This window comes from Rhineura floridana, chromosome 10 (genome assembly GCF_030035675.1).
Source record: "Rhineura floridana isolate rRhiFlo1 chromosome 10, rRhiFlo1.hap2, whole genome shotgun sequence".
In the NCBI taxonomy this organism is placed as follows: domain Eukaryota; kingdom Metazoa; phylum Chordata; class Lepidosauria; order Squamata; family Rhineuridae; genus Rhineura; species Rhineura floridana.
Genome location: NC_084489.1, coordinates 58,334,140 through 58,361,742, shown reverse-complemented (window position 1 = coordinate 58,361,742; position 27,603 = coordinate 58,334,140). Strand labels below are relative to the sequence as shown.

At 41.5% G+C, this 27,603-nt stretch overlaps 1 protein-coding gene across 1 annotated transcript in view; it reads left to right on the top strand.

The window, feature by feature from the left end:
* The window catches only part of RSU1 (Ras suppressor protein 1), a 107,692-nt gene that overhangs the window by 65,748 nt on the left and 14,341 nt on the right, over positions 1–27,603 (top strand). The window contains exon 8 of the mRNA XM_061586075.1: positions 1,270–1,402. Within this exon, the coding sequence (XP_061442059.1) occupies positions 1,270–1,402 (133 nt within the window). The remainder of the gene's footprint in view (positions 1–1,269; positions 1,403–27,603) is intronic.

Here is a 27,603-nt window from a genome sequence, read left to right as displayed (position 1 = left end):
AAGATGCTTCTGTTTTCTTGTGAGATGTGGTAGACATTATTGCCGCCCTGGGCTCCTGCCAGGAGGAAGGGCAGGATATAAATCAAATAATGAATGAATGAATGACAGGTATGGGGAACCATTAGCCCACCAGAAGCTGCTAAACTACAACTCCCATCATTCCTGGCTGTTGGCCATGCTTGCTGGGGCTGGGAGTTGTAGTTCAGCAACATCTGGAGGACCAAATGTCTCCCCCCCCCAATACATGGACTTTCTGGAAAGGAAGTAGGAATTAGCTGAGAAGCTGCATTTAAAGACTAAAAGTAGCTGGCTTGAAGGGGAGTTCCTTTGGAGCTTGATTGCATGTGAGTGCTAGAGTTGTGGAGAAGGGAAGCCAGATCTTTCTTAAACCCTTTCTCTTGGTCTGAGACTGGATCCAAGAATCCTTCTGCTCCCTACTGAGTCCTGCCCTTGTCTCCAGAAAGATGCACTCATCTGTTACCTACATCCCCTTCCTTGCTTGATTCAAGGCCTGGAAACACTAGGAATCCAGTTAATGCAATCTAAAGATAAAATGTTAATGTCAAGAAATGTGAAACATTTCTCTAGTTTTGAAAAACTATTTAAAAATGATCCAAATGAGTATATGAATGAAAATAACATTCCAAAATGCATTATATGATGAGAAATGGCTTGCAGAAAATGTGTACATTAGTCAAGACTGCCAACAAAAATGTGTAGTAGGAGAAATTCATACTAAAATGCTGGAGAATTTTCATGAGGCTTTTTTTAAAAAAAAAAAAAGAAGGTGCAAATTGCTGCAGAAATATGGAGAACTGAATTTAAGATTGGAAAAATGAGAAACTGAGAGAACCAAAATTGACAATTTTCCATCCCTACATATTACACTTGGAAAATTGCCTTGCAGACCAAATTCAGAGCCTCCTGCACCTAATTAAACATACAGACTTAAGGTTTCCCTTGGCTAGGATGAAAGGACTTGGCTGAAGGATACTAAAACAGCACATTTATTTGGGAATAACTCCCTCTGAATTCAGCTCGGTAATATGTACTTCTGGGTAAACAGAAATAGGATTGGGTTTCACAATTACAGTCCTACTCAGACTTTCTGTGGATCTCAGTGGGACTCTTGCTTTCAGATAAATATGCTGAGAATCGCACTGCACCTTGGTTAATTTTCCTCACACGCAAGTCTTTAAATGCTGGAGTTATTTTTTTTCTCAAGAAGCAGCTATATGAGAAAAATAAATTCATGTTTAATCCTTTCAGGTAACTTGGATTTGACCGGTCAAAAGCAAGTTTTCAAAGCGGAGAATAATCCCTGGGTCACCCCTATTGCAGATCAGTTCCAGCTGGGTGTTTCTCATGTGTTTGAATATATTCGGTCAGAAACATACAAATAGTGAGTATTGCACTTCCTCATGTCCTCTGACACTTTTTTTTTTAATGGAGTTGTTGATCAAAGCCCTGTGACTTTATCAGGACCTGTTTGCCCAGTGACTCAGCCCGCATGAACCAAGGTGAAGGAGAAGGTGCTCCCTTTAAGTCCTTCTTCCCTAGAATGGGCAGCAGTAGCGGGTACGTCACAGGGTCCCCCCACCTTGTGCACACCATGTGTTTATTCCCATTTGCCTGCATCTTGGCTTGTGTACTGGAATAGCTAAGATGTGTAAGGGGGAGAATTCTGCCAGAGCATCGATTGCTGTTCACACTGGGAACACAGTTGGGAAGGGCGGAATCTGACAACATTCACACCACACTGTCAGCTCTACACTGCATCAGCAGTGCCGGGGGGGGCTGGAAATTCCTGGGTCTTTGGCAGGGAAGGAAAGTCCTTAGCCAGCAGTAGGGTTGTAAATCTGCCAGGCCTATCGGAAGCGTACTTGCCGAGTCAGAAGTCCAGAAGCAAGGTCAGTAGAGGTCCGGGATCAATTGCCAAGGAGGTCAGTCAAAGAGATGCTGCAGGGAAACTAGGTCTACACAAAGCCACGCCTGACGTTGCAGTCAGCAACAAGCTGCAGCCAAGGTGTGCCTTATAAAGAGCAGGATGGACAGCAGGTGTGAGCCCTCAGCGTTTGGGCCTTAAGGAGACAGGCCTGCCTCTCTTCTGCCTGACCTTCTGCTGTCTACGTTCTGCAGGTGAGGGGGGAGTATCCTGTTCACTGTCTGTGTCTGGCTGCAGGGCCTCTGCTGTCCCTGGGGTGCTCTGCAGCTGAGGGGCAGAAGGAGCTGGATTCTCAGGAGGCTCCTCCGTGTCTCCTGCTGCTCCTGGGTCTGCTGCTGTTACTCCCGAGTCGTCCTCATCTGAGGAGTCCTCTGACGGGGCCATGACACACACGTTTAGACACACACGTTTATTCCACTATTATTCCACTTTAACAGTTGTACCTTCCTCCAAAGAGTCCTAAGAACTGTAGTTTGTGAAGGGTGCTGAGAGTTGTTAGGAGACCCCTATTCCTCTCACAGAGCTAGAATCCCCAGAGTTCTCTGGGAAGAGGGACTGACAGTTAAACCACTCTGAGAACTGTAGTTCTGTGAGAGGAATAGAGGTCTAACGACTCTCAGAACCCTTCACAAAACTACTATTCCCAGGATTCTTTGGAGGAAGCCATGACCGTTTAAAGTGGAAAAATAGTGGAATCAATGTGTAGTGTAAATGTGGCCTGTATGAAGAAGACCTTTGGTGTGTCTTAGCTCAGAAGAAAGTAAGATACTTCATTTATGTTAAGGCATTTAATTATATACCAATATTCATGTGTACCTAACAAAGTAGTTTCCATAACCTCATTAAAATGAATAATCATCAATAAAATTATATCATAAAACAGGAAAGACAAAACGGCTGTTCGTCATTGAAGGAGCTGCTTCTCCACTCTCCTCAGGGCCAGCTGGTTCCTCAGAAGCCCCTCTGGTGGCAGCATAAGCAGCTGAGTCGAAGCAAGCTAATATGCTAGCTTTCTGGCAGGAGTGTTGGCAATTGCTTACCAGGAGAGAGAGGGCAAGGTAACATGCAGGTCAGTGTATTTGCTCCTGCCAGTGTGTTTGCACTGCGCCAACCTCCTCTCTCATGCCTCCCTCCTGGTAAACAACAGCAACCCACTGTCAGGAAGCTAGCATAGTGCCCAACACAGTGAGCCACTGGTAGGGAGGAGGGGCCACCACTGGAACCTGGATGGTGGCAGCTTTCTCAGTTTCTACTTCTTCTCTCTCTCCCTGATATGTTATTCTTGTCTCAACATCTCTCTAAACATCCCCTTCTCCCTCCCAAACTACTTGGGGGAAGAGAGCAGAAGCAGCAATGGACACTGCTTTGCTCCTTGAGCAATGAAAGAAAGTTAAGACTAGCACTTATTCATCCACTCAGCTAGCCTAGTGGAGTTCCATGGGGAAATGCCAATATAAATTCCCAACATTTGGTGGGGTATCACTAGTTTAAGGAAGTTTTGTAAAAGTAAAGCAGACTTCCATGTTGTCCTGGACCAAATGTAGCCAATGTGGTGTTCTCCAGATATTATTGGGCTACAACCTCCACCATCTCTGACCATTAGCCATGCTGGCTGGGGCTGATGGGAATGGTAGTTCCAACCACATCTTGAGGGCCCCACATTGGCTGTCCCTGTCTTAGACTTTTGGTTACTTGTTCACACACTGCAAACATACAAGGAGCATCACAGTATTACAACAGCTGTAGGCTGGGAAGAGCCATGGCTAAGAAGGTTTTACGCAAAGGGAATTATAGGTGCATAAATTATTGAAAGAAGCTTCTGCCTTCTGGCTCATGATGTATTTTCAATGAGGTCTTCGGTACTGAAAGAATTACCCACCCATGGATCAGAGGATATATGTCAAATTGCAACTGCCATATGTTAGGAGTTATGACGGAACCATAAAGAAATGCCTGACTACACTGAAAGGGATGTGAATCCAGTAATTTTTCAGAAGAGCAATCATTTTATCAGAGAGAAGGATATAATTACACATAGAGTGTGATAGATCCCTAGGTGGGCAATGTCCTTGATGGGATGTAGGTTTGAAATATGGTCTTACAAGCCATGTTTGTTCCTGTTAAAGTTCTGTGCTGATGACTGATGCCAGTGTCTGGAGGGGAACGCTCTCCAGTATTTCAGACAGGAGTCTCCTAGTCCTACCCGAAAATGCTGGGGATTGAACCTAGAACCTTCTACAAGTGAAATATTGTCTATCCCAAAACAATAAACCTCCTTGTGGCTTCATGGAGTGTTCTGTTATGTATAATGGCAACAGCTTGCTCTCAGAAGCAGTAACTAGCTTGCATGGCTGGGTGGATTGTGCCCCTAGTTAACTTTCAAAGTGACCTTTTTGGTTATATGTATTCTCTGAGGATCTTGTATGTCTAGGGTAGTGACAAAGACATGATGGATAGTATGATTTATTGGTTCTAATATACTCTGCAACTACACACAGACACAAATGTTTAGAACAAAATAGCAAATGAAACTCCAATGAAGAATTGCAGTCTTGAAATGTTATTCGGAAGTAGTATAACATAATTAGTGACTTGATGATGTGGCAAAACCGCAATGAGGAAAGGGGGTGGTCTTAGCAACTAGTACTTATGAAACAGGGGACATTTTTCCAAGTACATTGTAAGCATTAATCATGTTTGTCGGATCATTTCTCATGTGGAAATGGTTCATTCTTTTTTCTGAAACACAAATTATTGTGATGTTCTCATTTGTGGTACCCTTTTTTTTAAGTTAAAAATAATCCCATTGTATTTCCTATGCTGCTTAGAATATTTGGCATTTTTCCCCAAGCAGCTGTTACACAAAATGGATACTTGTTAACACTTCCTTTCAAAGGTGTTGTTTACTTGTGTGACCTTGTCATTTAATTTCAGCAGAATTCTTATGGAGAATACTCCCAATTTATTACCTTTCTAAAATGAACTTCCTCTTCCCTCATGGGCGGTCAAAGAAAGTTAAAAGATCTCTTGACACACTACCTTGTGAATCAGAGTAAATATCATCCTATGTGTTTCCAGTCAGGAAGTTGTCTTGGAAGCGGTCCCAGGAGTACAAGACACTGTTAAGGGCCCAACTTCACATCTTCAATTTTTTAGTAGGAGTGTTTGCTAGAAGTAAGTGAGTTGCTGGGACTCCGTGCTATGAGAACCTTGTAAATACTCTGCTCATATAGGTCTGCTGGATTGTATGGGTAGCAACGATGTCGGCACTGTGCAACAACCTTTACTTAACCATCACCTGACCATGCAATACAACAAAACTTAATAGAATGTTAACAGAACAGGCTTAATAAAATGGAGACTTCAGAAAGGGTCTTTATCCTGATAAGCATCTGCTAACAATGTTTGTAACTCTAAACATGATTGCTGCTTTGCCTCAAGTCCATAGCAAAGTTGTGTTGCTTCAGCTTTAGCGTTATGTCAGTAGTAAGAACCAAAATTCTAAAAGATAGCTTCTGACCCTTTTTCTAAATCAGTTGTCTTCGATTTATCCTTTAACTATGGCTGCATACACATCATGCATTTAGAGCACATTTAAAGCACATCCCCCCAAAATAAATCTGGGATCTGTAGTTTGTTAAGGGTGCTAGGAATTGTAGTTAACCTGTTACAGAGCTACAATTCCCAGGATACCTTGTGGAGTGGGAGGAAATATGCTTTAAATTTGGGTTGGTCTTTCACAGTCAGCTTTGACAGCTTGGAAGAATTTGGTAACGTGCCTCTGAGCATAAGATCAACCCAAATTGTGTTTGCATTTTGACACATTTGTAGGGCAGTACAATATCTCAGAGAGAAGGTCAGGTCTCATGCTCCCCTGGTGCATTCGCTATAGCTGCCCAGTTTCCCTGCTTTTGAAAGTTTGATAGTAATATCTGTGGGCTATAGGTACGAGATTGGATGGTTGGGCACTGGGCAGAGGGGAAGCCCCTTTCCTTTCCAAAAGGGAAAACACTGTGAATGGTATCATTGCTTTTCAGTGTTTCCCCCACCTTTTTATTCTACAGCAGGCACATATAGCCTCCCACCCAAATTTAAACCAAAGCTGTCCCTGGCCACATCCACACCAGACTGTTATTTCACTATAGGCAGTCATCACTTCTCCCAAAGAATCCTGGGAATTGTAGTTAGTGAAGGGTGCTGAGAGTTGCTAGGAGACTCCCTGTTCCCCTCACAGAGCTTCAGTCAGAGTAGCTGATTGTTAAACCACTCTTGCCACTGGAGCCCTGTCATGGGAATAGGATTCTCCTCTCAGCCCCCTTCACAAACTACACTTCCTAAGATTCTTTGGGGAAAGCCATGGCTGTCTAAAGTGAAATCAATGTCTGGTATGGATGTGGCCCCTGATTAGCCAAGCCCAGCAGCTGTGAGTCTGGCTTTTAGAACACTGACAGTTATTTCTTACTGAGCATGCCTGACATTATCATTGGGTTCAAGCCAAAATTTCTTAAAAATCAGCCAGGCATTTTTTTTAACTTTTAAACTGCAGAAGATGGTCAGAGTATGGGGCAAGGTCAGTAGCAGGATTACAGGTACTCTGTGAACATGGCTGATTTTTAATGAATTTCAACAGATTATGAGAACTCTGAGAAAAAAGTCCAAAAGGGTTCTGGGTTTTTTTCTCTCTCTTTTTAGACGTTGAACTCTCAATTCTCTCTGTTTTGTGTGTCACCATGAAAATTTTCAGGGTTGTTAAGCAAGCATTTCTGAGTTCAGGACTGTAGGTTTTGTAAGATTTTGTTTTGAAATGAGCTTATGGGAAGCATCAGAATGGCATGGGGGTATTTTCAATTTAACATTGCGGAATGTGAAAAATCCACACTGGCTATAGTATACAGCCACTCTCATGGCTGTATAATCCATCTATATATCTATATCTCTGTCTGTCTATCTATCTCCCCTTTTTGAGTAAAACTCACGCAAGCCAGCTTATAGTAAGAAATAAAAATACAAGTTCCAGTAATAGCACCAACAAAAACCACAATACAAGTTTCCATTGTATTTACTACATTACATCTATGAATCAGTTCTTAGTTCATCATTTGACAACCTGGTGCCCTCCAGATGTTGTGGGACTGCAACTCCCATCAGCCCAGCCAGCAGAGCTGATGGCGAAGACTGTGTTCACGCATTATACTGTGGACAATGGCAGTTCTGGGGACAGCAGGAGAATGAGCAAAACGTATTGCGTAGGTAGATGGATGAAGCAAACTGTGGTAGAAGAGTTAATGGTGAAAAATGGTAATGTTTCAAGGAGGGGTGAGGAACTGGATCTGGCCAATGGGCCAGATCCTGGGTTCCCTCATCCTCCAAAGGCCATTTTGACAGGTGAGCAGGCACCATTTTTCCTTTCTAGCATGGCATGCCATGCTGGAAAGGAAAATCCAAGCCCAGCCAAGTAGGACTTGAAGTCACTGCTGATCAGCATGGACTTCAAGGTCGGCTTTCTGCAGGGGTTGGTTGCACTGCAGAGTTCCTTATGGGGAATTCAGTAGCATAGCTGATTCCAGCTGGCTTGCTCTCAGCACCAGTCAGCTGACTGACAGTGGCAGCAAAATCCCCTTGACAATGCACAATCAGGATCACACTTTAAGACTCTCAGTTATGCATTGGCAGCAGCGTCTCCACCTGCCTCTTACCTGACATCACATATGACATCAGGTGTGGGGCAGGAGGGCATGTTTTAGGGGAAACTGTCTTTTGTGCCAAACTGGGACCCATGCTGGGCCTGATTAGGCTTGGAGGCCAATGGCTCCCCACCCCTGCTTTAGAAACTGAGCACATTGATCTGCTGTTTAGAAAGGACAGCACTAAGTATCGGGAAAAAGTCTTAACTCTTTATAACTTCAAAAATGCTTTGACTGTTCTGGATAGGTTATAGTTGAGTTACTATGTACGTTCCTTTTTTGTTATTTGAGACATAAATTAAAAAGCAGCATTTTTATAATAGAACGGGCTACAATTTCTGTTATTTACACAGTCATATCTTGTTTTATTACATGCTTTTTTTTTATTGAGCTCTAGATTCTTATTTCCGGATGATGTTGTCTGAGGCTTTTGTGTGATCCTTGGCAGTTTTTTACTCGGCTGTTGAGGGCTATCAGGTAGCTGTAGAAGTCACTCTTGCTTTATGGAGAGATTTTATCTTTTTTTTTTATCCAGTGAAAAGCTTAAGTGGAAATGATTTCAGTGTAATTTGGACAGCTCACAGTTGAGTTTGGTCCTTATTTTTTATCTTGGACAATGTGTGCTCTTTTCGAACAACTTTTAAGGTCAAAGGCACAGCGCTGGAAATAACAATGGCCAGAAATATTACCCTGAAATTCAGCTGTTTTCTCCCTTGGCTCCTACAACAAAACAGGGAAGCCAGATGGATTTATTTACAGGAATGTCACTATGCATATCAGAACACAGGTAACAGTAGTTCTTCATCTTCTCATTATTATTATTTATTTATTTTCTTACCCATGCTTCGCCATAAGGTCCCAGGGCAGATTACAACAATATAAAAATAAAATAGTCACTTCAGTTAAAACAATTTACAGTTGGAAGAATGGTGCAGGTCCTAAAACTATATACCTTACATGTCACGTGTACACAAGCTGTACAATGAAAGTGCCAGACACACCTCTGTGGGGAGGGACTTCCTTGACTTAGGGCCTGCTGCAGAATGCCGTCTCCCAGGCCACCACCCCTGAACTTCTAAAAGCAGCGGAAGTACCAAGAGGAAGCCCTTCTCCCAATTTTAACACCCAAGAGTATCTGTAGGGAAGGAGGCAGTCTTTCAGTAAAATCACCATCAGTGTCTGCCTTTTCATGCACAGGCACTGGAATCTTGTAAAAACAACAATGCCTTTTACTCTTGTCTCCCAGGGAACATGTTGAAGGATGGGATAAAAATGCTTAAAATATGTTTTTATTTCACAGGAAAATGTTAGCCCTGTAATAGAATAAGCATTAGCCTGAGGCAACGAGATGAGCAGATATGTCCCAAAGGGCAGGGAGAGAGAAAACTGAAGGTGGGCAAACCCTCTCTCTTATACCCTGTTCAGCTTGCATCAGTAGGCTAGAACATGTGTTTTTCATTTTTTACTTTCTATTTTTTTCCTTTTTCTTTTGGAAAAAAACCACCATTATACCAGTCATACCATTCATTCTAGGAGTGTGTCAGAGAATGGGAGGGCCATAGCACCTTGGAGAGGGACTGATTGTGGATCTTTTTGCAGCCTCATGAAGGCAGCATCCAATGGTTCATCTCCAAGCATGGACCCAGTCTTTCTGAGGGTGGACCACTCTCCCCACCCTCGGAAAGGGAGATCCAGTGGATCCTATGACCCCTGGAACACCCTCCCAGGGACCATAAGATTGCAGCCTTAGCAAATTAGCCTTATCAAGACATGATAGTGGTGAACATGCCTTTTTTTCCAGTGCCCTGCCCATTAACAGAAGAGGCATGCAAGAAAAGAGTCACCACAGCTTCCCACTTCCTGCACCTTGCCTCCCCTCAGTCTTTTGCTGCAAGCACTTTTCTCTGAAACCACCTCACTTCCAGTGTCAGAGCCAGGAAGGGAGAGAAGTAGCTGGAGGCCACTCACTGTGGTGAGGCTGTTAGGCATAGATAGGAGAAGGATTCAGCTCATGATGCTCCCCTCGCAGTGTAGTGTCTTGTATAAATTACTTGTCCTCACAGCAACCCTTTGAGGTTGGTTAACCTGTGAGAGTGTGACTAGCCCAAGGTCATCCAGCAGGCTTTGTGGTTTGGTGGGGATTTGAAACCTGGTTTCCAGGTCCTAGTCCCACACTCTCACCATTAGTTGAGAGTGATGTTGGAAAGGATCTAGAGTGCTACACAACTAGTTCCACATCGCCAAGAAGACTCTGGAGATTTCTTAAAGCAGTAGGCCACTATGCCATACGCCAAGCCACTTGTGAACCTCAGGAGACTTCCAGAAACCGATTGCGAAATGGTATGAGAGTCTGCTCAACAGCAGAGCATCTCCTTTGAATGAAAAAGGTCCCTGGTTCAATGCCTCCTATCTCCAGACAGAGTTGGGAGAAACTCCTTGTGTGAAATCCTGGAGAGCCGCTGCCTGTTGACAGTAGACAATTCTGAGCTAGATAGACCAGTGGTCTAAGTAGGTATAAGGCAGCTTCTTGTGTTCCTCCCATGAAAAGGTTGTGCGGAATCAAAAATCCCAGCGGGCATCCCCAAGCCCTTAAGTGTGCCTAAATTTAATAAAGAAATTAAAAAAATGTGGCTCTTGGGATCCCAGCAATTGTAGTTATGGTCATGTGAATTGTCCCTTCGTGTTTCTGATACTACTTGTAGAGTTATGCTACTCTTTCTTTCACCAATGTACTCTGCGTTTCTGAAGCAAGGCCATGAATAATTTTATTTAAAAGTTTTATAGTCTGGGTTGTATAAATCAGTGGGTTTTTTTAAAAAAAATAATAATTCTGAAACCTGAATAAATTATTGAAGTGAAGCAGTTTTATATACATTCTCTTGTTTTGCATATTTCTGCTTATGGTCATGTTCAGATCCCACTGAGATTTTACTAGACACTGTGCACATTTTTAGCCTATTGTTCAATAAGAACTAGAAACTTCTGTTAAGTAAAAGTGAAGGTTCTCGGCATGCTTAATTCAGATGGTGCAGACTGTGCAGACCTACGATGTGGCCTGCCTCAGAGCTGCAGATGCTGAGGTATTTTAGCAGTTGTGGATTTACTTCACATACCTTTGGAGTTTATTTGGCCACAGTCCAGAACTCTTTAATCACATGTAAGTGCTTTCGTGCATGCACTATTTTCTCTCACACTCTTTTCACCCTCCTTCTGCTGTATTAGAGGCCCACTCCAGGAATTCTGCTGGATTTCAGGAACAGCTTGTTGGGCAGCAACGTAGGAGGCAGTTTTCAAAAAGGGATTTTTGAATAAGCAGAGCTCCCCATGTAACCCGCTGGATTGCAAGCACATGCTGTAATTTATCTTCAGCAAAGAAACTTGACATGATTCGCTTTTCAGCAGAGAACTTCATGGTCTAAAAATAACCCTCTCCCCACCCCCACCAACCCTGCCTTGATTTCTAACTAACTTCTGAATGTCATTTTCATTACAGCATTTCCTTACAATCCTAGAATGGGATTTAGCTTAATGTTGGCTTTAAGCAGAGAAAAGGTATGCAAAGCTTAACAGTGATGAGCACGAATATAAACTAGATTGAACAAATGGATGCAAAATAATATTGCCAAATGAACCTCTCTATTTTATGGATGATCTAATACATATTTGGCAGTAATTTCACCCTTAACACATAAATTCCTGACACTTTCAATTCCTCCGACTTATTAATGAATAGACTCGGTATCAGAGCAATTTTATGGGACTTACCTAGTCATCAAAAATTTAATATCAGATAAATCAAAGAAACAAATAGCATCTTAATAGAGGAACAAAGTGCTCTGTAAAGGATCATTTAGGACTGTGTTTCAGGCAGTCATATATTGTATTTACTGTTGCCATTGGAGCCTTATTTATACATTCTTGAAAATGATCATAGTGCCAAAGCATATTTATACAGGAAGATCTGTGAAATCCAATCCAGTGGCTTGAATGCACAGGCAAAGGCTCAAAGTGGCACATGAAGCTCCAAGAGGTTCAGTGTTTGGGAATATTCTGTGTACACTGCAGCCAATTACTCAACACTGACATGTTTAGGGGAGGCTCTGCTTGCATAGAGCTCCATTTGTGCATCTGAGTCCCATCAAACTTTGGATCAGAGTGTTCTCCCTCTTGAACTGGTTTCTAACATCCGCTGATGTGGAGCAGAAAATTTTTAAGAAAGTTTTCCAGTGCTTTGTTTTTCCATGAAAGCTTTCCCAATTCATAAGTTTATTTGTAACAATGAATGGATGCCAATTGCAAATACACTATTAGGCAAGCTTGGGAGTTTCAAAGTTTTTAGCTTTATTTACTAAATACAGGTAAAATAACCATGCTAAATTAGGTCATTCCTTAGGGCATCAGAAAACTGGCCAATGTAAACTTTTCCAATACAAACTGAAAACCAGGGGATTTAGCAGAAATCTTCTACTTGCCCTGTGAATATGTGGTGGGGTAAAATTTTCATGAATATAAACTGTGGACTTAACTGTGGCATGGTGATACAGTTAGAGTGTTGGCTTGGGAGTAACTTAGTTCAAATCCCGCTCAGCCATGAAGCTTCCTTGTGTGGAATTGTTAGGATTAAACTGTAAAATAAAAGAACTGTTTTATTTAACTTTGTAATGGGGGTTTGCAATGGCAATTTTAAGAGTCCCCATCATCAAACCTATTTTGAGTTGAACCCATTACTCCTGAAGTTTAGCTCCAGCTTGTAATGACCTCATCCTGGTGCCAACACTCCTCCAGCCAGCCAGTGCTCCCTGCTACCAATCCTCCCCAAAAATGAACCTTGTGAAGAGGGGAGAGCACATCACCAGACAGGATGTGCATCAGTGGCAAAGGTCTCATTTTTAAGGTCTGTGCACTCTTACAGAGCATTATTGCTGCCAGAGAGCCTGAGAAAAGGACTTCCCAAAGCATGCTAGCTCACATCCTAGCTCAATGGATAAATCAAGAGGCGTTGGGAACTCCCATTTTCCAGGCTTCCTGGGAGCAATGAAAACTCTTCACAGGCATCCAGATCTTGCAAATGGGGCCTCCACTGATGTTTTGAGCCCTTTCCACCAACCCTCCCTTCAGTCCACTTCCAAAAGGAAAAGTTTTGACAAACAGATTTCCTGTGCTTAGGCAACCAGACATTAGAGCAAGGATGGGGAACACTTTTGGCTCCAGATCTGGCCTCCCATCTCATGGTCAACTTTAACAGGTGGGCAGGACAACCCACCAGTCAATCAAATGATACCATAATATTGCATGACTGACAGGTAGGTTGTACTGCCCACCTGTCAAAAACCCTTGTGCAGGGTTCCCAAGCTTGGAAACCACAGTGCAAGGGGCATTGCCAGCCTTATGTTTTGCAAGCCTCCCTGCACTGCTTCTTTCAACCTCATATGTATGGCATCAGGTGTAGGGTGGGTGGGTATGGCTTCCCCGAAACGGCCTCGTGGGCCAAATGGGGAGGCCTGGGGGACCAAATTTGGCCCGTGAGCAGGAGGTTCCCCACCCCTGCATTAAAGAGGTGGTTTCTTGTCTAGTATTTCCCCCAATGTGTTATTTTTCTATGAGGAAGGAGTCCTTTTGTTTGTTTAGAAGAACATTCAATCATGGGAGCAGTATACAATCCAGAAGCCATCTTAGCCTCTCATCTGCTTCTTTGCAAGAACAAGGCCAACAAAATGCTTAAGAATTGTATGGGATTTTAGCTTGTTGTTGCATCATTCATAAATTATGGGAAGCTGATGTGTTATCTGCCCTTGACATTTTGGGGGGGGGCTGTGATGTGATTATTATCACTGTAAATTCTGTACTATTAAGCCTATTTGGAGCACTATTTAGCTTGAACTCATTATATATGTACTGCAGCAGCCCAGGCTGGAATGTTAGCAGCCGCTGGTTTTCCTCCTCATTTGGTATTCATACAGCTATTTGTTTAGATTTCTTCATTGGCCTCGATGGTCTTTTCTTTTGGTATATTTCCTGAGTTCCAGCAATTCTGATCCATTTTATTCTGTCTTGGGAATAAGTGGACATTTAGACATCAATAGCCCATGCATTTTCACATTATAGAATACAACAGTGATTTTTTAAAACAAAAATACAAATGAATCTGTAACATGTATAAATAAGTAGATGTTTGTGAATAAATATTGTTATAATCTAAATTAATTGCAGAACTGAAGCAAAATGCAGTTATTGAAGAGCAAAAGCATATATATATATATATATATATATATATATATATATATATATATATATATATATATATATATATATATATATATATATATATATATATATATATTCTGGGAACTAGAATGTTACAGGCAAGGATGCGTTGCATGTTTTACCACTGACTAGCTATTTTATGTGACAGAATATCATCTTTGCGTATTTATTAAAAATATTAATAACTGGCTACTGCCTAGATGAACTGCTCAGTTCATGTCTCTTGATCCAATATATTATCTTGACCACTTTATCATTGTAATGGAAGTTGTGTAAATTTTCAGCTGATCCATGGGGAAAAAATTCCAATGGCATTTTCAGTGTCTCATAAAACATTTGCCAACTCCTGTTTCTTTAAAAAGAAAGAAAGAAAAGTTTGGATGACTTTGGTGCAAATAGGTGGAAGCATTTTTTGTATGTGCATATGTGGAAGGATTTTTAAATAAGAAATACTATGACATTGGCAGGCTTAAACTCTGATCCTGCAAGCTCTATTCATACAAAAGGTGACAGATGTCCCATTCATCTGTTATTCATGTGTAGGGCATAAGCATGAAGAGTAAGGAGTGGTCTTGCTGTTAGCCTCCCCTAACCCTTGATGTGTGTGTTTGTTTTTTTCCTAACAATGTGTTGTCTGTGGTTGTGTAGGAAGACAGCCTAGCGTGACATCACGAGCTCATGAGTAAGGACTCTGATTTCACCGCTGTCCCAGTGACAGAGCCCCTACTTTGCAAGCGGGCACTCATGTGTTGGGTTTTCTCACACAACCACATGCAACGTGCAATCAGTAAAAGAAAAAAACACTGCTGGGGTGGGACTAAAAGTACATCTCCACTCTTCAGTCTACACAAGTACATGCAAGTAACACATGAATAGGGATTATATTTCATACCAGAATGCAGAGTAGATGAGAATTCCAAGATGACTGTGGCATTCCTGCTCACTTTAAACAGCAACATTCTGTCTCCCCAGGCCTTCACCACAACAGGCAACGCCTTCTAACCCGCACTGTATTTTGCTGCCATCAGGGCATTTACCTTAGGTCCAAATTCTCACACTCTTCAGGGTGTGAGGTTAGGTGAAAACTTTAATATTATACTACATTACTCTCCCTCTGTTCAGTAATTGAGCATTAGGCATGGGATGTTGAAAGCAAAAAGATCTTTATTAATACATTTGATAAATATAACACAATAAAAATCACAATTCTAATTGAACCTTAACCCTATAGTAACACAATCTTTCTCTTAAATCAGACCCTAACAGTCTCTTGTCACTCAGCCCTATCAGTCCCTATCCCGTATCAAACCCTATCACTCTCCATATATTTCACATTCCTCCACTTTCTCAACCAATCACCATTCATATGCAAATACCTGATTCACTTGCACAACACTACTTACCGTAAACAACATACATTTAAGCATCAGTAACATTACAATGACTGCTTGCAGGTATTGGCATCTGGTTGGCCACTGCAAGAACAGAATACTGGACTGGATAGGCCTATAGTGTGGTCCAACCAGGCTCTTCTTATGACTTCAGTTAATGTTATCTCTCTCTTACAAGAAAAATATGAATAAATCATTCCTGTATATAAAAGGAGTCCATGGAAATAATCAAATCCTGAATTACCCATGCTAGGGTACCCAATGCTTGTGTGCCTTTTGTTCTTACAAACAGAAACTTAATCTAAACGCTGCAAATTAAACCCAGTAAACTTTGAACTAGGAGCATGAATTGCTCTCTGGTTTGAGCTCAGCTACCAGATGTTGTGGTATAGAGGCAAAATAATTAGCTTCCCCATTGCCATTCCACATAAGGATGTGGACATGTGCAAAATAAATGTTTCTGTGCCCCCACAAGTTGGTTGGTCAGCTTTCCCTTCCCTTGCTGCCCTGGACTCCTGCTGGGAGGAAGGGCGGGATATAAATCAAATAATAAATAAATAAATAAAACACTGATCCCATTTTGGTTTGTTGTTCCTTCAGTCTCCATACAGCCAGTTCCATCTGTTTAAAATGGTATAAATGTATGGTGTGGCTGTGACCATCATTATGCTAGAATGAACTACCAGGTAAATACATAGTGTTTTTTGTCTTGGAGTGGGGACCATCATTTAGAAATCAATGAGAAATCCCTCACCTCAGCTCTGTATGTTTCTATAAAGAACTGAAACTTTCACACTGCCACCGATTTTACGTATTGTCTGCTTATCTCCAACAACTGTTTTATGAATGGCCACTGTTAATAATATAATTATCACTATCTGTTCTTTTTGCATTTCATTTCCCTCTGACCTCATGGTTCACAGTCACACACATACTCCATGTGTATATATTCCTGTAACTCAGGATAACACTTCAGGCATCTGATGAATTGGAGTGCAGTCCATGAAAGCTTATGCCATAATAATTTGTGAGTCTTTAAGGTGTCACAAGACTCTTTGCTGTTGATTTTGCAGCTACAGATTGAACACAGCTACCCATCTGGAATTGGTTCCCCACGCTATAGTAATTAAGAATTGATCACACAATATTTCTTATGTTAGTTTTATGTCTGTTGATGTTCTAATAGCTTTGTACCACCTTCCAGATGGCAAGGAAAAATTCTTTAATAATGATTACCTTTTATTAGAAACCCAACTAAGAGAAATTTAGAAGGAAAGAGATAAAAGCTGTCATTTCGGAACAAAATTCTCCAACTTTTATTTGAAACACTGATTATAAATCCATGCTGCTGTAGACTAGGTCAGGATCAATATTTCTGCCTGGAAGTTGCACAATCAGTGGGAAGAAAGAGATTAATATGGTTATTTTTCACTCTGTGTTCTCAATCAGCTAAGTATGTGCACTTGTCATTCATATATTGCTTTTGAGCTTGTTATACTGACAGAAAAGTCTCCTGAGTACTAGACAGCGATTCAGTTCAGAGCTGAAGCTATGTGAAAATTTACGTACCTTTGCACTGTATAGGAGGGAGCCAGGCTTTGATTTCATCTCTCTCCCTCTCTCTCTCCCTCTCCCTCTCTCTCTCTCTCTCCCTCCCTCCCCCCCCTCTCTCTCTCTCTCTCACACACACACACACACACACCCCTTAGCCACTACTGCCTAATTCAGAACAGTTCTGCTGCCAGAAAGGGCCCAAAATGTTCTGGGCCCGAGGCAGTAGTCAAAATACAGGGCTGGATCCAAATGTGACTTGCGTGATCAGAAAGGCACTTCTGCAATGTCTCCCACCACAAATTCCACTGCATCCATCTGTGCCCTATCCTAAATTCTGGAGGGTTTCATAGCCTTCAAATAGATTTTTTTCTGAGAACATGGGGGCTCCAAGGGAGAAGCTCTGGGAAAGCCCTGATGAGAACATAGGAAACTGTCTTATACTGTGTGAGACTCATGGTCTATCCACCTCTACTGTCTACTCTTGAGTGGCAACAGTTCTCCCAGGTTTCAGGCGATAGTCTTTCCGAACCCTACCTGGAGACACTACGGATTGAACCTGGGACCTTTTTCATGCAGAGCGTGTGCTCTGGCACTGAGCTGTGCCACTCTGGACCCAACTCATAATAAACTACATAGTTAACCACTTGCATTAAAAAAAAATGCCCATGCAAACTGGCTTATATTCTCCTGACTCTTGATAGGACCTGTCTTGTTAACTGTGCATTCCAAGATGCTCTATTCTTTATTATTACTTCACAAGTAGCTCAAGCCCTGAAGAACCCTGGCAAGAAAGAAGAACCCAAGGGCTGAAATTGCTAAAGTTGCTAACTTTTAATTTCAAAATGATTCCTTATTGAAGTCAAGGCAGGTGGTCCAAGCTAAAACCTGGCAAGTCAAGAATGGAGCTGGAATGGAATTTTACTTGAGTCAAGCACAGGGCTAAAATAAAAGCTGGTGGGTTATTTGTTTTTATTTATTTATTGAAAAAGATTTATAATCTGCTTGTTGAGCACATGCTGTACCAAAACGGTTCACAATGTAAGTAAATATATGAAACCAGATACAATATAAACCCATTTTAAGTATCTACTTATAACAGCACTAACCCTAAAAGCCAGCACAAAATAGACAATGAGACACCAAGAATAACAATTTCGCAGATCCTGGCATGCAGGCCCTGTTTGTGATCCCAGCCTAGATTATGTATCAGAGGTCTTCTCGAATAAGGTTTGCTTTAAGCAGGTGTGGGGAACCTTTAGCCCTCTGGATGCTGCTGAACTACAACTCCCATCATCCCTTGTAGTTAACCATGCTTGTTAGGGCTGATGGGAGTTGTAATTCACCAATATCTGGAGGGCCAATGTTCCCCACACCTGTCTTATACATTCCAGATTATTGCTGCAGTTAGTGAAACTTGAGGATTCTCATGCAGTTGTCTGATATGAATGTATGCAAATTACTTATTTTTTAATTTTGTTTGATTGTTCGCTAGTGTTGCAGCACCAGCTTTACTATCCCAATGTGTGTTGTTTCAGAGCTGCAAATAAATGTGAATTATGGTCAATCTACAAAAGGCCTTGCTGAATTATTTTCTTGACAAGTTTAAAATACCAACCAATTTATTACCTTGTTTGTTAGAAATTGTAGTTTAGTCTTTATAGAAGAAGAATTGCTCTTAGGATGAAGAACTTTTCCATCTGCTTATGTCTGGAAGGTTCACTTTCCAGCATGGCAACTTTATCTGTCAATCTGTATTCTGTATTCTGTGTTTTCTTGTGTTTTTTTAATGCTTTTTGCTAACTGATTCCCCTCTGCTTCCTCCATTCATTTCATGTTGGTGATGTTGGTGTTGGTGTTGGTGTTGACCTTTAAAACCCTATACGGTTTCGGCCCAGTTTATCTGAAGGACCGCCTCCAATATCACCAGTTAGGCCGCCTTACAAGATCAGCCACACAGGACCTCCTCTCGGTCCCACCAGTCAAAACAGCTAGGCTGGTGCGGACCAGAGAGAGAGAGTTCTCAGTTGTGGCCCCCACCATCTGGAATTCTCTCCCTTACGATCTCCGACATGCCTCCTCCCTGATGAGTTTCCGCCAAGCTTTAAAGACCTGGCTATTCAGGCAGGCCTATAAGAACGTTGGGGTGGATTAGTTTTTCTTGATCTTTTAATTACTGTTTTTGATGTTAGATTAATCTGATAAATGTGTTGATTGTATATTGTATACTGTATATTTTATTTTATGTAAGTCGCCTAGAGTGTCCGTTAAGTCAGACAGATAGGCGACTAACAAATAAAATTTTATTATTATTATTATTATTATTATCATCATCATCATCATCATCATCTCATAAATACATTGCCATCTTCTCTCTTCCTTTCTCATGGAGGATATAATAATATGTCAAATGCTGTGTAACACCAGCAATTGGAGATGAAAGGTAGGAGTGTGTTTGTGCTAAACACTTGCATTTAACCTTCCTGTTTTTATAGAGCACACCATGCTATTACTTGATAATTGCTAAAAGCATCATGTTAGTCAAATGTGAACATATTCCAAGAATTCAAGAATTAAACGTTTCTGAGAATGTAATGAAAGTGTCCCCATTGTCGGACAAAATGGTTCTCGTATGCATTGAACTGGATTACATCAGAAACCATTAGGGGCAAGAGTACGGATTACTGAGATAACTTTCTAAAGGCATGTTCAGTACCAAGGGAAGGGCCATAGCTCAGTGGAGTAACCATTTATTCTTTCAAAATGTGAAGTATTAACTTAAGGTTCATAATAGTTTATATTACTAGAAGGGGTGGCCTCCTTTTGCCCAGATTTGGGTTTACCTTTAAAACTGGGTGTTATTTCCCCTCCCTTTGAAACAAGGGCAGCTATTGTTGGGCAGCTCATACAGTTCATCTATTGGAGAAGGGCTGTAGCTCAGTAGCAGAGCACGTGCTTTGCTTGCAGAAGCTGTCTGCTTAAATCCCTGGCATCTCCAGGTAGGACCAGGAATGTCCCCTCCCTGAAAGCATGGAGATTTGCTGCCAGTCAGTGTCAACAGTACTGAGCTAGACAGATTAGCAGTCTGATTTAAGATAAGGCAGCTGTTATGTTCCTATGTAATTGAGTAATCCCAATTCATCAGCTTCCTCTGTTCCATTGACTAGCTTAGGTCCATTAATTTAAGTGGGTATACTCAGAACAGAACTTTCACCCTGTGGGTTAAAAGAAAAAGGAGAAGAAGCGATAAGAGATGAGTAAACTGGGCTGACTCAGAATAAATTTTAGAACCTCTGGATCAGCAAAATCTGCCAAAAATAGGGAGGCTGAGTCATGATATCTCCAGAATCAAGGTCTGTACTTAATCTGGGGAAAGCTGAACTATGGAACTCCCTGCAGCAAGAAAATCACCATAGCAAAATATTTAGCAATTTCCAAAGAGGGATGAGAAACAGAAAATTATGTCAGTAATTGCCAGCTGATTGTGCCAATCTCCACCTCTGTTTTCTGACAGGCTGGTTCAGACTTCACACCTCTAATTTGTGACTGGTGGGGCTGAGTAATTTAGCCCTGGGAGTTTGAGAACCCCTGGTCTACAGTGACCAGCAGCAGCTTTCCAGGGTTTCAGGCAGGAGTCCCTGCTTTTTGGAAAGCTCCCCTTCCCCACTTCCAGGGTGCAAACCCAACAAATGATTTGACTCCTCAACTTCCACACAAAAAAGCAGTAACCTCCTTCCACCCCCAAAATGGCCAGCACAGTCTTCCAGCTGCAGATGGGAACAATGAATTGGGGCGGCTCATTTGATTTGGTCTTAATTGCTAGAAAGAGTGTAAATGTTTTTGGCTTGTTTGATTCCCCCCCCCCGCAGTACTTTGAGAAAACTGTTTCAAGAACTATCTGAGGTATGCTGCAACCAGCTTACCTGTGTATTTACATCTCCAAGGTTTTTGGTTTATGAGCTGCAAAAGCAAACTGTCACTATTTGCTGTAAATTGAAGCTTTTAATAATTTTGTCTGTTCTACCACATTTGTCAGCTTTGAATTTTCTGTCAGTCGAAAATAAAAATAGCAACAAAATTCAGGAATGATGACACTGAAAATTTATTTGCTCACAGAAAGCATCAAGTGCGGACGTGAAGAATGAGCTTTTACAGGTGTTTCCCCCCTCTTTTGGATAATATAAAACTTTCATTTGCTTGTGGTAGTAAAAACAAGTTGTACGTAGCATCAGCCTATGTTATATGCTTGGCTGTCAAACCATTCAAATTTTGCAAGTGATGTGCTACAGCTACAGCACAATCACATTCACAGAAGCTCAGAAAATCCCCACTAAGATGACGGGGACTGGCTGGACCTTCCCAAATGATGCGAACAGTGCAACCCAGTGTACACTTGCAAGTGAGTCCAGTTGAAGTGAGTGGTATTGGCTTATTATTTCTGTATTTATTGTAAACAATATATAAAATATAAGCAAAAAACCACTACACACTTTTTTGATCTGATAAGATCATAGTTTCTTTCTGCTGCCACTACCCAATTAACCAAAGGTGTTTTCAGCATGGCAGGCTGCTTGATCTCATGGGGGAGCTCTTACATTGGACAGGGCTGTATGTGGAAAGTATTGGTTTGTTCATTCTCTGTTGGTCTGGATTGAAGGTTCTGAGCATGCTTACTAGAATCTATGCCATTGAGCTAATGGGATTTACTCCAGAGTAGAAGTGCAGAAGTTTTGGAGTCCAACAAAAGCTGCCTGAGCCTTGGGGTCAGTGGTACAGAGAAAATGCTCAGTTCTGGTGATGCCGATTCATTGCTCAATTCCATGCACGTTTACTCGGAAGTAAGACCCAGTGTGGCTTACTTGCACACATGTGAGCCTAGGATTGCAGCCTTACTATGTTGTTTCAGTGCCAACATATCTGCTGTTTGTGAGCGAATAAGAGATTATCCCACATGTTATTGTCTGAATGCATTCCCACTATTTCAAGTTTTATATTAGTGTCATGTAAAATACTTTGCTTTCAAGCCTCTATAAATAATGCAGAAGAAATATGTCTTGGGTATATAAAAGCATAGTCTTCTTTTTCATCCTGACAGTTTTTAAATGCAGAGAACTGTAGTCCTTATTTGTGTGAGTTTTCTATTTTAAGTACCATCAAAACCATTTTATAAAGTTAAGGATAAGTACTCTTAAGCAATTGATAATATTGTTTGTTGAATCTTGGCAGTGGTATGTGTTGTGTGTGCGTGCTGCAAGGAGACTGCCATTCTATTTTAAGGCTTTCTCAAGACAGATTGCAGAACGTTATTTCCTTTATTTTGTGATTTTATGAAACCACAGACCATACAACATGTTAAGTTTAACATGATACAAGGGGCAGACAGACTTTGAGCTCCTTAAATCTACTTGGTTTTTTCCTAGTACACTGAGTTCCATCAGCTGGAGCCAGGAGCAAAATAATAGCTTAGAAAGGGAAGTGGGCATATATTTTTGAATTAGGCAAAGAGCACCTTTGTGTTCATTTCAACATAGGAATTTGTTTTTAGTATCAGAAATGAGCTCACAACTCTTTCACCCAAAAATCCATCCATGGTTTTTCCCCTCCTTTTCTTCATTTATAGTAGCCTAATTTTTTTGGAGGGGGGGTTGTGATTGTAAAACAGTTGGGAGCACAAATCCTTGGTGATCTACTGTAAATCCTTTGGAGATCTACAGGAAGATCCCAAATCTACCTTCTGCCCACCCCTTCTTTATTTGACCCTAAGACCATGCTTTCTTTCATTCCTCTGAACTTGACTTCCCAGTTGATATAAACACTCCTTTCAGTTCTTTCTCCATCGTCTGAGAGTGGATAAATCTGATTCATCAGACACATAGGGTAGTGACGGTCAGAGGGCAGCTGACACGTGCAAGCCCCCATATATATTTCAACATGATTGTATGCACAAGCACACAACTGACTGGAGAGACTGTATTTCTATGCTACTTTACATACACATGAATGCAAAGGCTGCTTATAAACAATAAAGAGCAACAGCAGTATAAACATACCAATAGAACATTTCAGTTGTAGCACAAAACATCACAATTATAATGCCTGGGCCATAATGAGCCAAGTCATATCATTAAGAAATCCACAATAAAACAATTATGTATAACCTATAAAACAATACAAGCAAAGCAACATCTAAAAAGTAGTCTAAACGTTAGTTAGAGCATTTGTACCCCGATGTTGAGCCAAAAAGGTTTCCAGAGTGGCTTACAATCAAGACAAGACGGTCCCTGCCTGCAGGCTTACAATCCGAAAAACACAACACATAAGGTAAAAGATACAGGGAGGGAAGAGGATTTACTGCATTCACCCTCACCTCATCAACAACCTCAACATCATTCGCTCTACTCAATTCATCAAAATACACTGCCCACCGTGTGTGTGTGTGTGCATGCGTACCACTAAGGGAGCAATCTGATTTTTGTCATTGGAACAGATGGTTGCAATCACAGAAGAGGCTGCCACATGTCTTCTTGTATTGTCTGGTTCACACTCCTAATGTTTCCTTCAAGCAGTTCTATACTTGTGAACACAGTCTTACAGAGGAAGTAAGGGGGAGGGGTGAATTTGGCCCTCCAGTTCACATAGTACCATTGTGTTAATTATTTTTATGCAGAGTGCAAACAAAATGCAATAATAAGCAACTGCAATTCAATATAAACAAGTGTAAAATTATGCATATTGGAGCAAAAAATCTTAATTTCACATATACGCTCATGGGGTCTGAACTGGCGGTGACCGACCAGGAGAGAGACCTCGGGGTTGTAGTGGACAGCACGATGAAAATGTCGACCCAGTGTTCGGCAGCTGTGAAAAAGGCAAATTCCATGCTAGCGATAATTAGGAAAGGTATTGAAAATAAAACAGCCGATATCATAATGCCGTTGTATAAATCTATGGTGCGGCCGCATTTGGAATACTGTGTACAGTTCTGGTCGCCTCATCTCAAAAAGGATATTATAGAGTTGGAGAAGGTTCAGAAGAGGGCAACCAGAATGATCAAGGGGATGGAGCGACTCCCTTACGAGGAAAGGTTGCAGCATTTGGGGCTTTTTAGTTTAGAGAAAAGGCGGGTCAGAGGAGACATGATAGAAGTGTATAAAATTATGCATGGCATTGAGAAAGTGGATAGAGAAAAGTTCTTCTCCCTCTCTCATAATACTAGAACTCGTGGACATTCAAAGAAGCTGAATGTTGGAAGATTCAGGACAGACAAAAGGAAGTACTTCTTTACTCAGCGCATAGTTAAACTATGGAATTTGCTCCCACAAGATGCAGTAATGGCCACCAGCTTGGATGGCTTTAAAAGAAGATTAGACAAATTCATGTAGGACAGGGCTATCAATGGCTACTAGCCGTGATGGCTGTGCTGTGCCACCCTAGTCAGAGGCAGCATGCTTCTGAAAACCAGTTGCCGGAAGCCTCAGGAGGGGAGAGTGTTCTTGCACTCGGGTCCTGCTTGCGGGCTTCCCCCAGGCCCCTGGTTGGCCACTGTGAGAACAGGATGCTGGACTAGATGGGCCACTGGCCTGATCCAGCAGGCTCTTCTTATGTTCTTATGCATTAGCCTGAGGGCTGTGTTCAAGTTTGGCAACCCTCCAAAGTTGCATTCCAGCTCCAAACACGATCAAAGTGTCCAACACACACTCACTTGTGCCCATGCGCACACGGCCATCTTACTGTCTGGCATTTAGGCCCTGTCGGCATCTGGGCTGCTGCATTCTGCACTAGATTAAGCTTCCAACCTGTCTTCTATAATCACGTTGATTGTTAAGCTGTGTGTTTAAATCTTGTAAAGATATAATTAATGCATATTGCGTGATCTTCAGCTTGTTCCACTGATGTTTTATTTTAGATAAAGCTTTCCTTCTGGATCGCCGCTTATTTCCTATTCACATTGCTATTTTTGTGTGTGTAAAAACAGCAGGTTGAAATGCCTCCTGTCTTTGCCTGGCCTAAGTGATTTAATGAATGCCTTTGCTATAATACAGTATCAGATTTTCATCTGAAGGCTGTAAACATTTTTTCAGATCTGTTTCAGGTTGCCATGCGTCTAGCTGAAATTTTCACTTGAGTTGAAGTATATCCATCATTCTTAAGGCTATCTAATATTCTCCTTTTTTCTATTCGGTGAGATGATATCTTATTATCCTTTTCAGTGAGTCACCATATTTTATGTGTTCGGCTGACATTGTCCGGATATATCTCCTTCAGTTCAGATAGCTGGGTGTTAAGGGACATAGAATTCCCCTAACCTAAGATTATGGCGTAAGATTACACCACAAGGGAATACTGTGGTACACATGACCATCTTTAGCTGGGAGTGCTATTCAGAGCAATCAGATGAGGGGCATTTTGACAGTAAAAGGTGTGTGTATGTATGATTCAGCCTCATTTAAATGATGAAAGAATTCTGAATAGTGATTTAGAGAGAGAGCATCCACCATTTTGTGGGCTTTTAGTCAAATGGTTGCTTTAAATGTTTACAACAGATATGGGGAACAATTAGCCCTCCAGATGCTGCTGAACTACAGTTCCCATCATCAAAGTCCACTGCCCATGTTTGCTAGGGCTGATGGGAGTTGTGGTTTAGCAACATCTGGAGGGCCAAAGGTTCCCTGCTCCGGGTTTGTTTGTTTATTATTTGATTTATATCCTGCCCTTCCTTCCAGCAGGAGCCCAGGGCAGCAAACAAAAGCACTAAAAACACTTTAAAACATCATAAAAACAGATTTTAAAATACATTAAAACAAAAACGTCTTTAAAAACATTTAAAAAAAAATCTTTCAAGACTTCTTTAAAATAGGGTTAAAAACATATTAAAAAGCAATTCCAACACAGACACAGACTGGGATAAGGTCTCAAAAGGCTTGTTGAAAGAGGAAGGTCTTCAATAGGCGCCGAAAAGATAACAGAGATGGCGCCTGTCTAATATTTAACGTTTACATAGTCTGCTCGCCATGCTTCCAAGCAGTGCTCAAATGCAGCATCTAGGCTTAGGTGCTATGTATAAGGACCAGAGCTTGGAAAAGTTACTTTTTTGAACTACAACTCCCATCAGCCACAACCAACGTGGCCACTGGATTGGGCTGATGGGAGTTGTAGTTCAAAAAAGTAACTTTTCCAAGCTCTGATAAGGATAGTGTGTAAGAACAATCCAGCCATGGATGGTGCAGCGCCACTTTTTCCTTTTGCCACTATACTTTGGCAGGCAAGAGGCAGAGGGGAGGTGGGGGGGCAGCAGCTGTGGCTGATGCTTACTCCTGGCACTGGCTTTTGCCTTGGCTACCTACTTCTCCCCCCCCCCGCTCCTTGAGGGCATGCTAAAGCAGGAGTGGGAAGCCTAAGGCCTTCCAGATGTCATTAGACTTCAATTCCCATCAGGGCCAGCCAGCATGGCCAGTGGTTAGGCATGATGGGAGTTGCAATCCCACAACATCTGGAGGGCCAAGGGTTCTCCACTCCTGCACCATAGGTTGTGCCGACTGATCTTCTTGTAACCCATGTCCCCATAGTAAATCAAATGCATTTTTGACATTTAAAACATCTTTATGCCTTAGTGCTTCATTTGTGAACATATTTGCCACTGAAGTATGTAAGTTCCAAAATATATTCCAGTATTCAGATATTGCTGGACTACAACTCTCATCAGCCCTAGCAAGCATGGCCAATGGCCAGGGATTATGGGGATTGTATTTCGGCAACATTTGGAGGGCCAAAGGCTTCCCACACCTGCAATATTAATAATGAGATAACTGTTATAAATGACCACAGAAATGAAAGAAAATGCCTCAATATAGGAACATCGGAACTAAGTCTACACCAGGTCAGACTATTTGTCCATGTAGGCCAGTAGTGCATACTCTGACTGGTAGTTGCTCTTTAGTGTCTCCAGCAGAGAGAAATCTATCATCTGCTACCAGGACCCTTTTTAAGCAAAAGAAGCTGAGGATTGAACCTAGGCCCTTCTTCATGCAATGCAGGTGTTCTATCCATTGCACAATGATCGTTTCTCAAGATTACAAAAAGAATAAATGAGGTTCTTCATTTCTAAGTTGCTGTTCAGTGTCTGTCTACCTCAGCATAGGAAACAGCAGCAGCTGCCAGTACCATTATCTTAGTTTAACACCAAGTCATTTAATGGTTAATTCAATCAAAGCTGAAGTTCATTGCCAATCAATAATACATTTTCTTGAATTCTAACATTTGTAAACCAAGTGGAAGCGTCTGACATACTTTGAAATCTGGAAGCAGTTTTGATTTATATTTACTTTTTCGGAAAACTGATGTCAAAATACCTTCCGATTTACAGTGATCTGGTTTGCACATAATGCTAAGCCAAACCATGGCATGAAAGGAGCTTGTGGCTGCTTTCCTCTTCCTCTGGTCCTGATGCTGCTGTAAGTTAACCCATGGTTTGGTTTAGCATGTCATCTGAACCCAGGTTTGTTGGTTTTTCTCTTGGTTTGCAGCTCATATCTGTCTACATGAGACAAACAATGAGCCTGGGCTCATTGATATGCTCAACCAAACCATAGCTAGACAGAGAGTGGGCTAGAGCAACTCCCCTATGAGGAAAAGTTACAACACTTCATAGTTTTTTATAGTCTAGAGAAAAGATGGGGGGACTGTGATATCCCTGCTTATAGTGTAAATATAGTAAGTGCTGTTTATACAGAAGATATATGGTAAGTGGAGTGAAAGGAGGGGGGAGTAC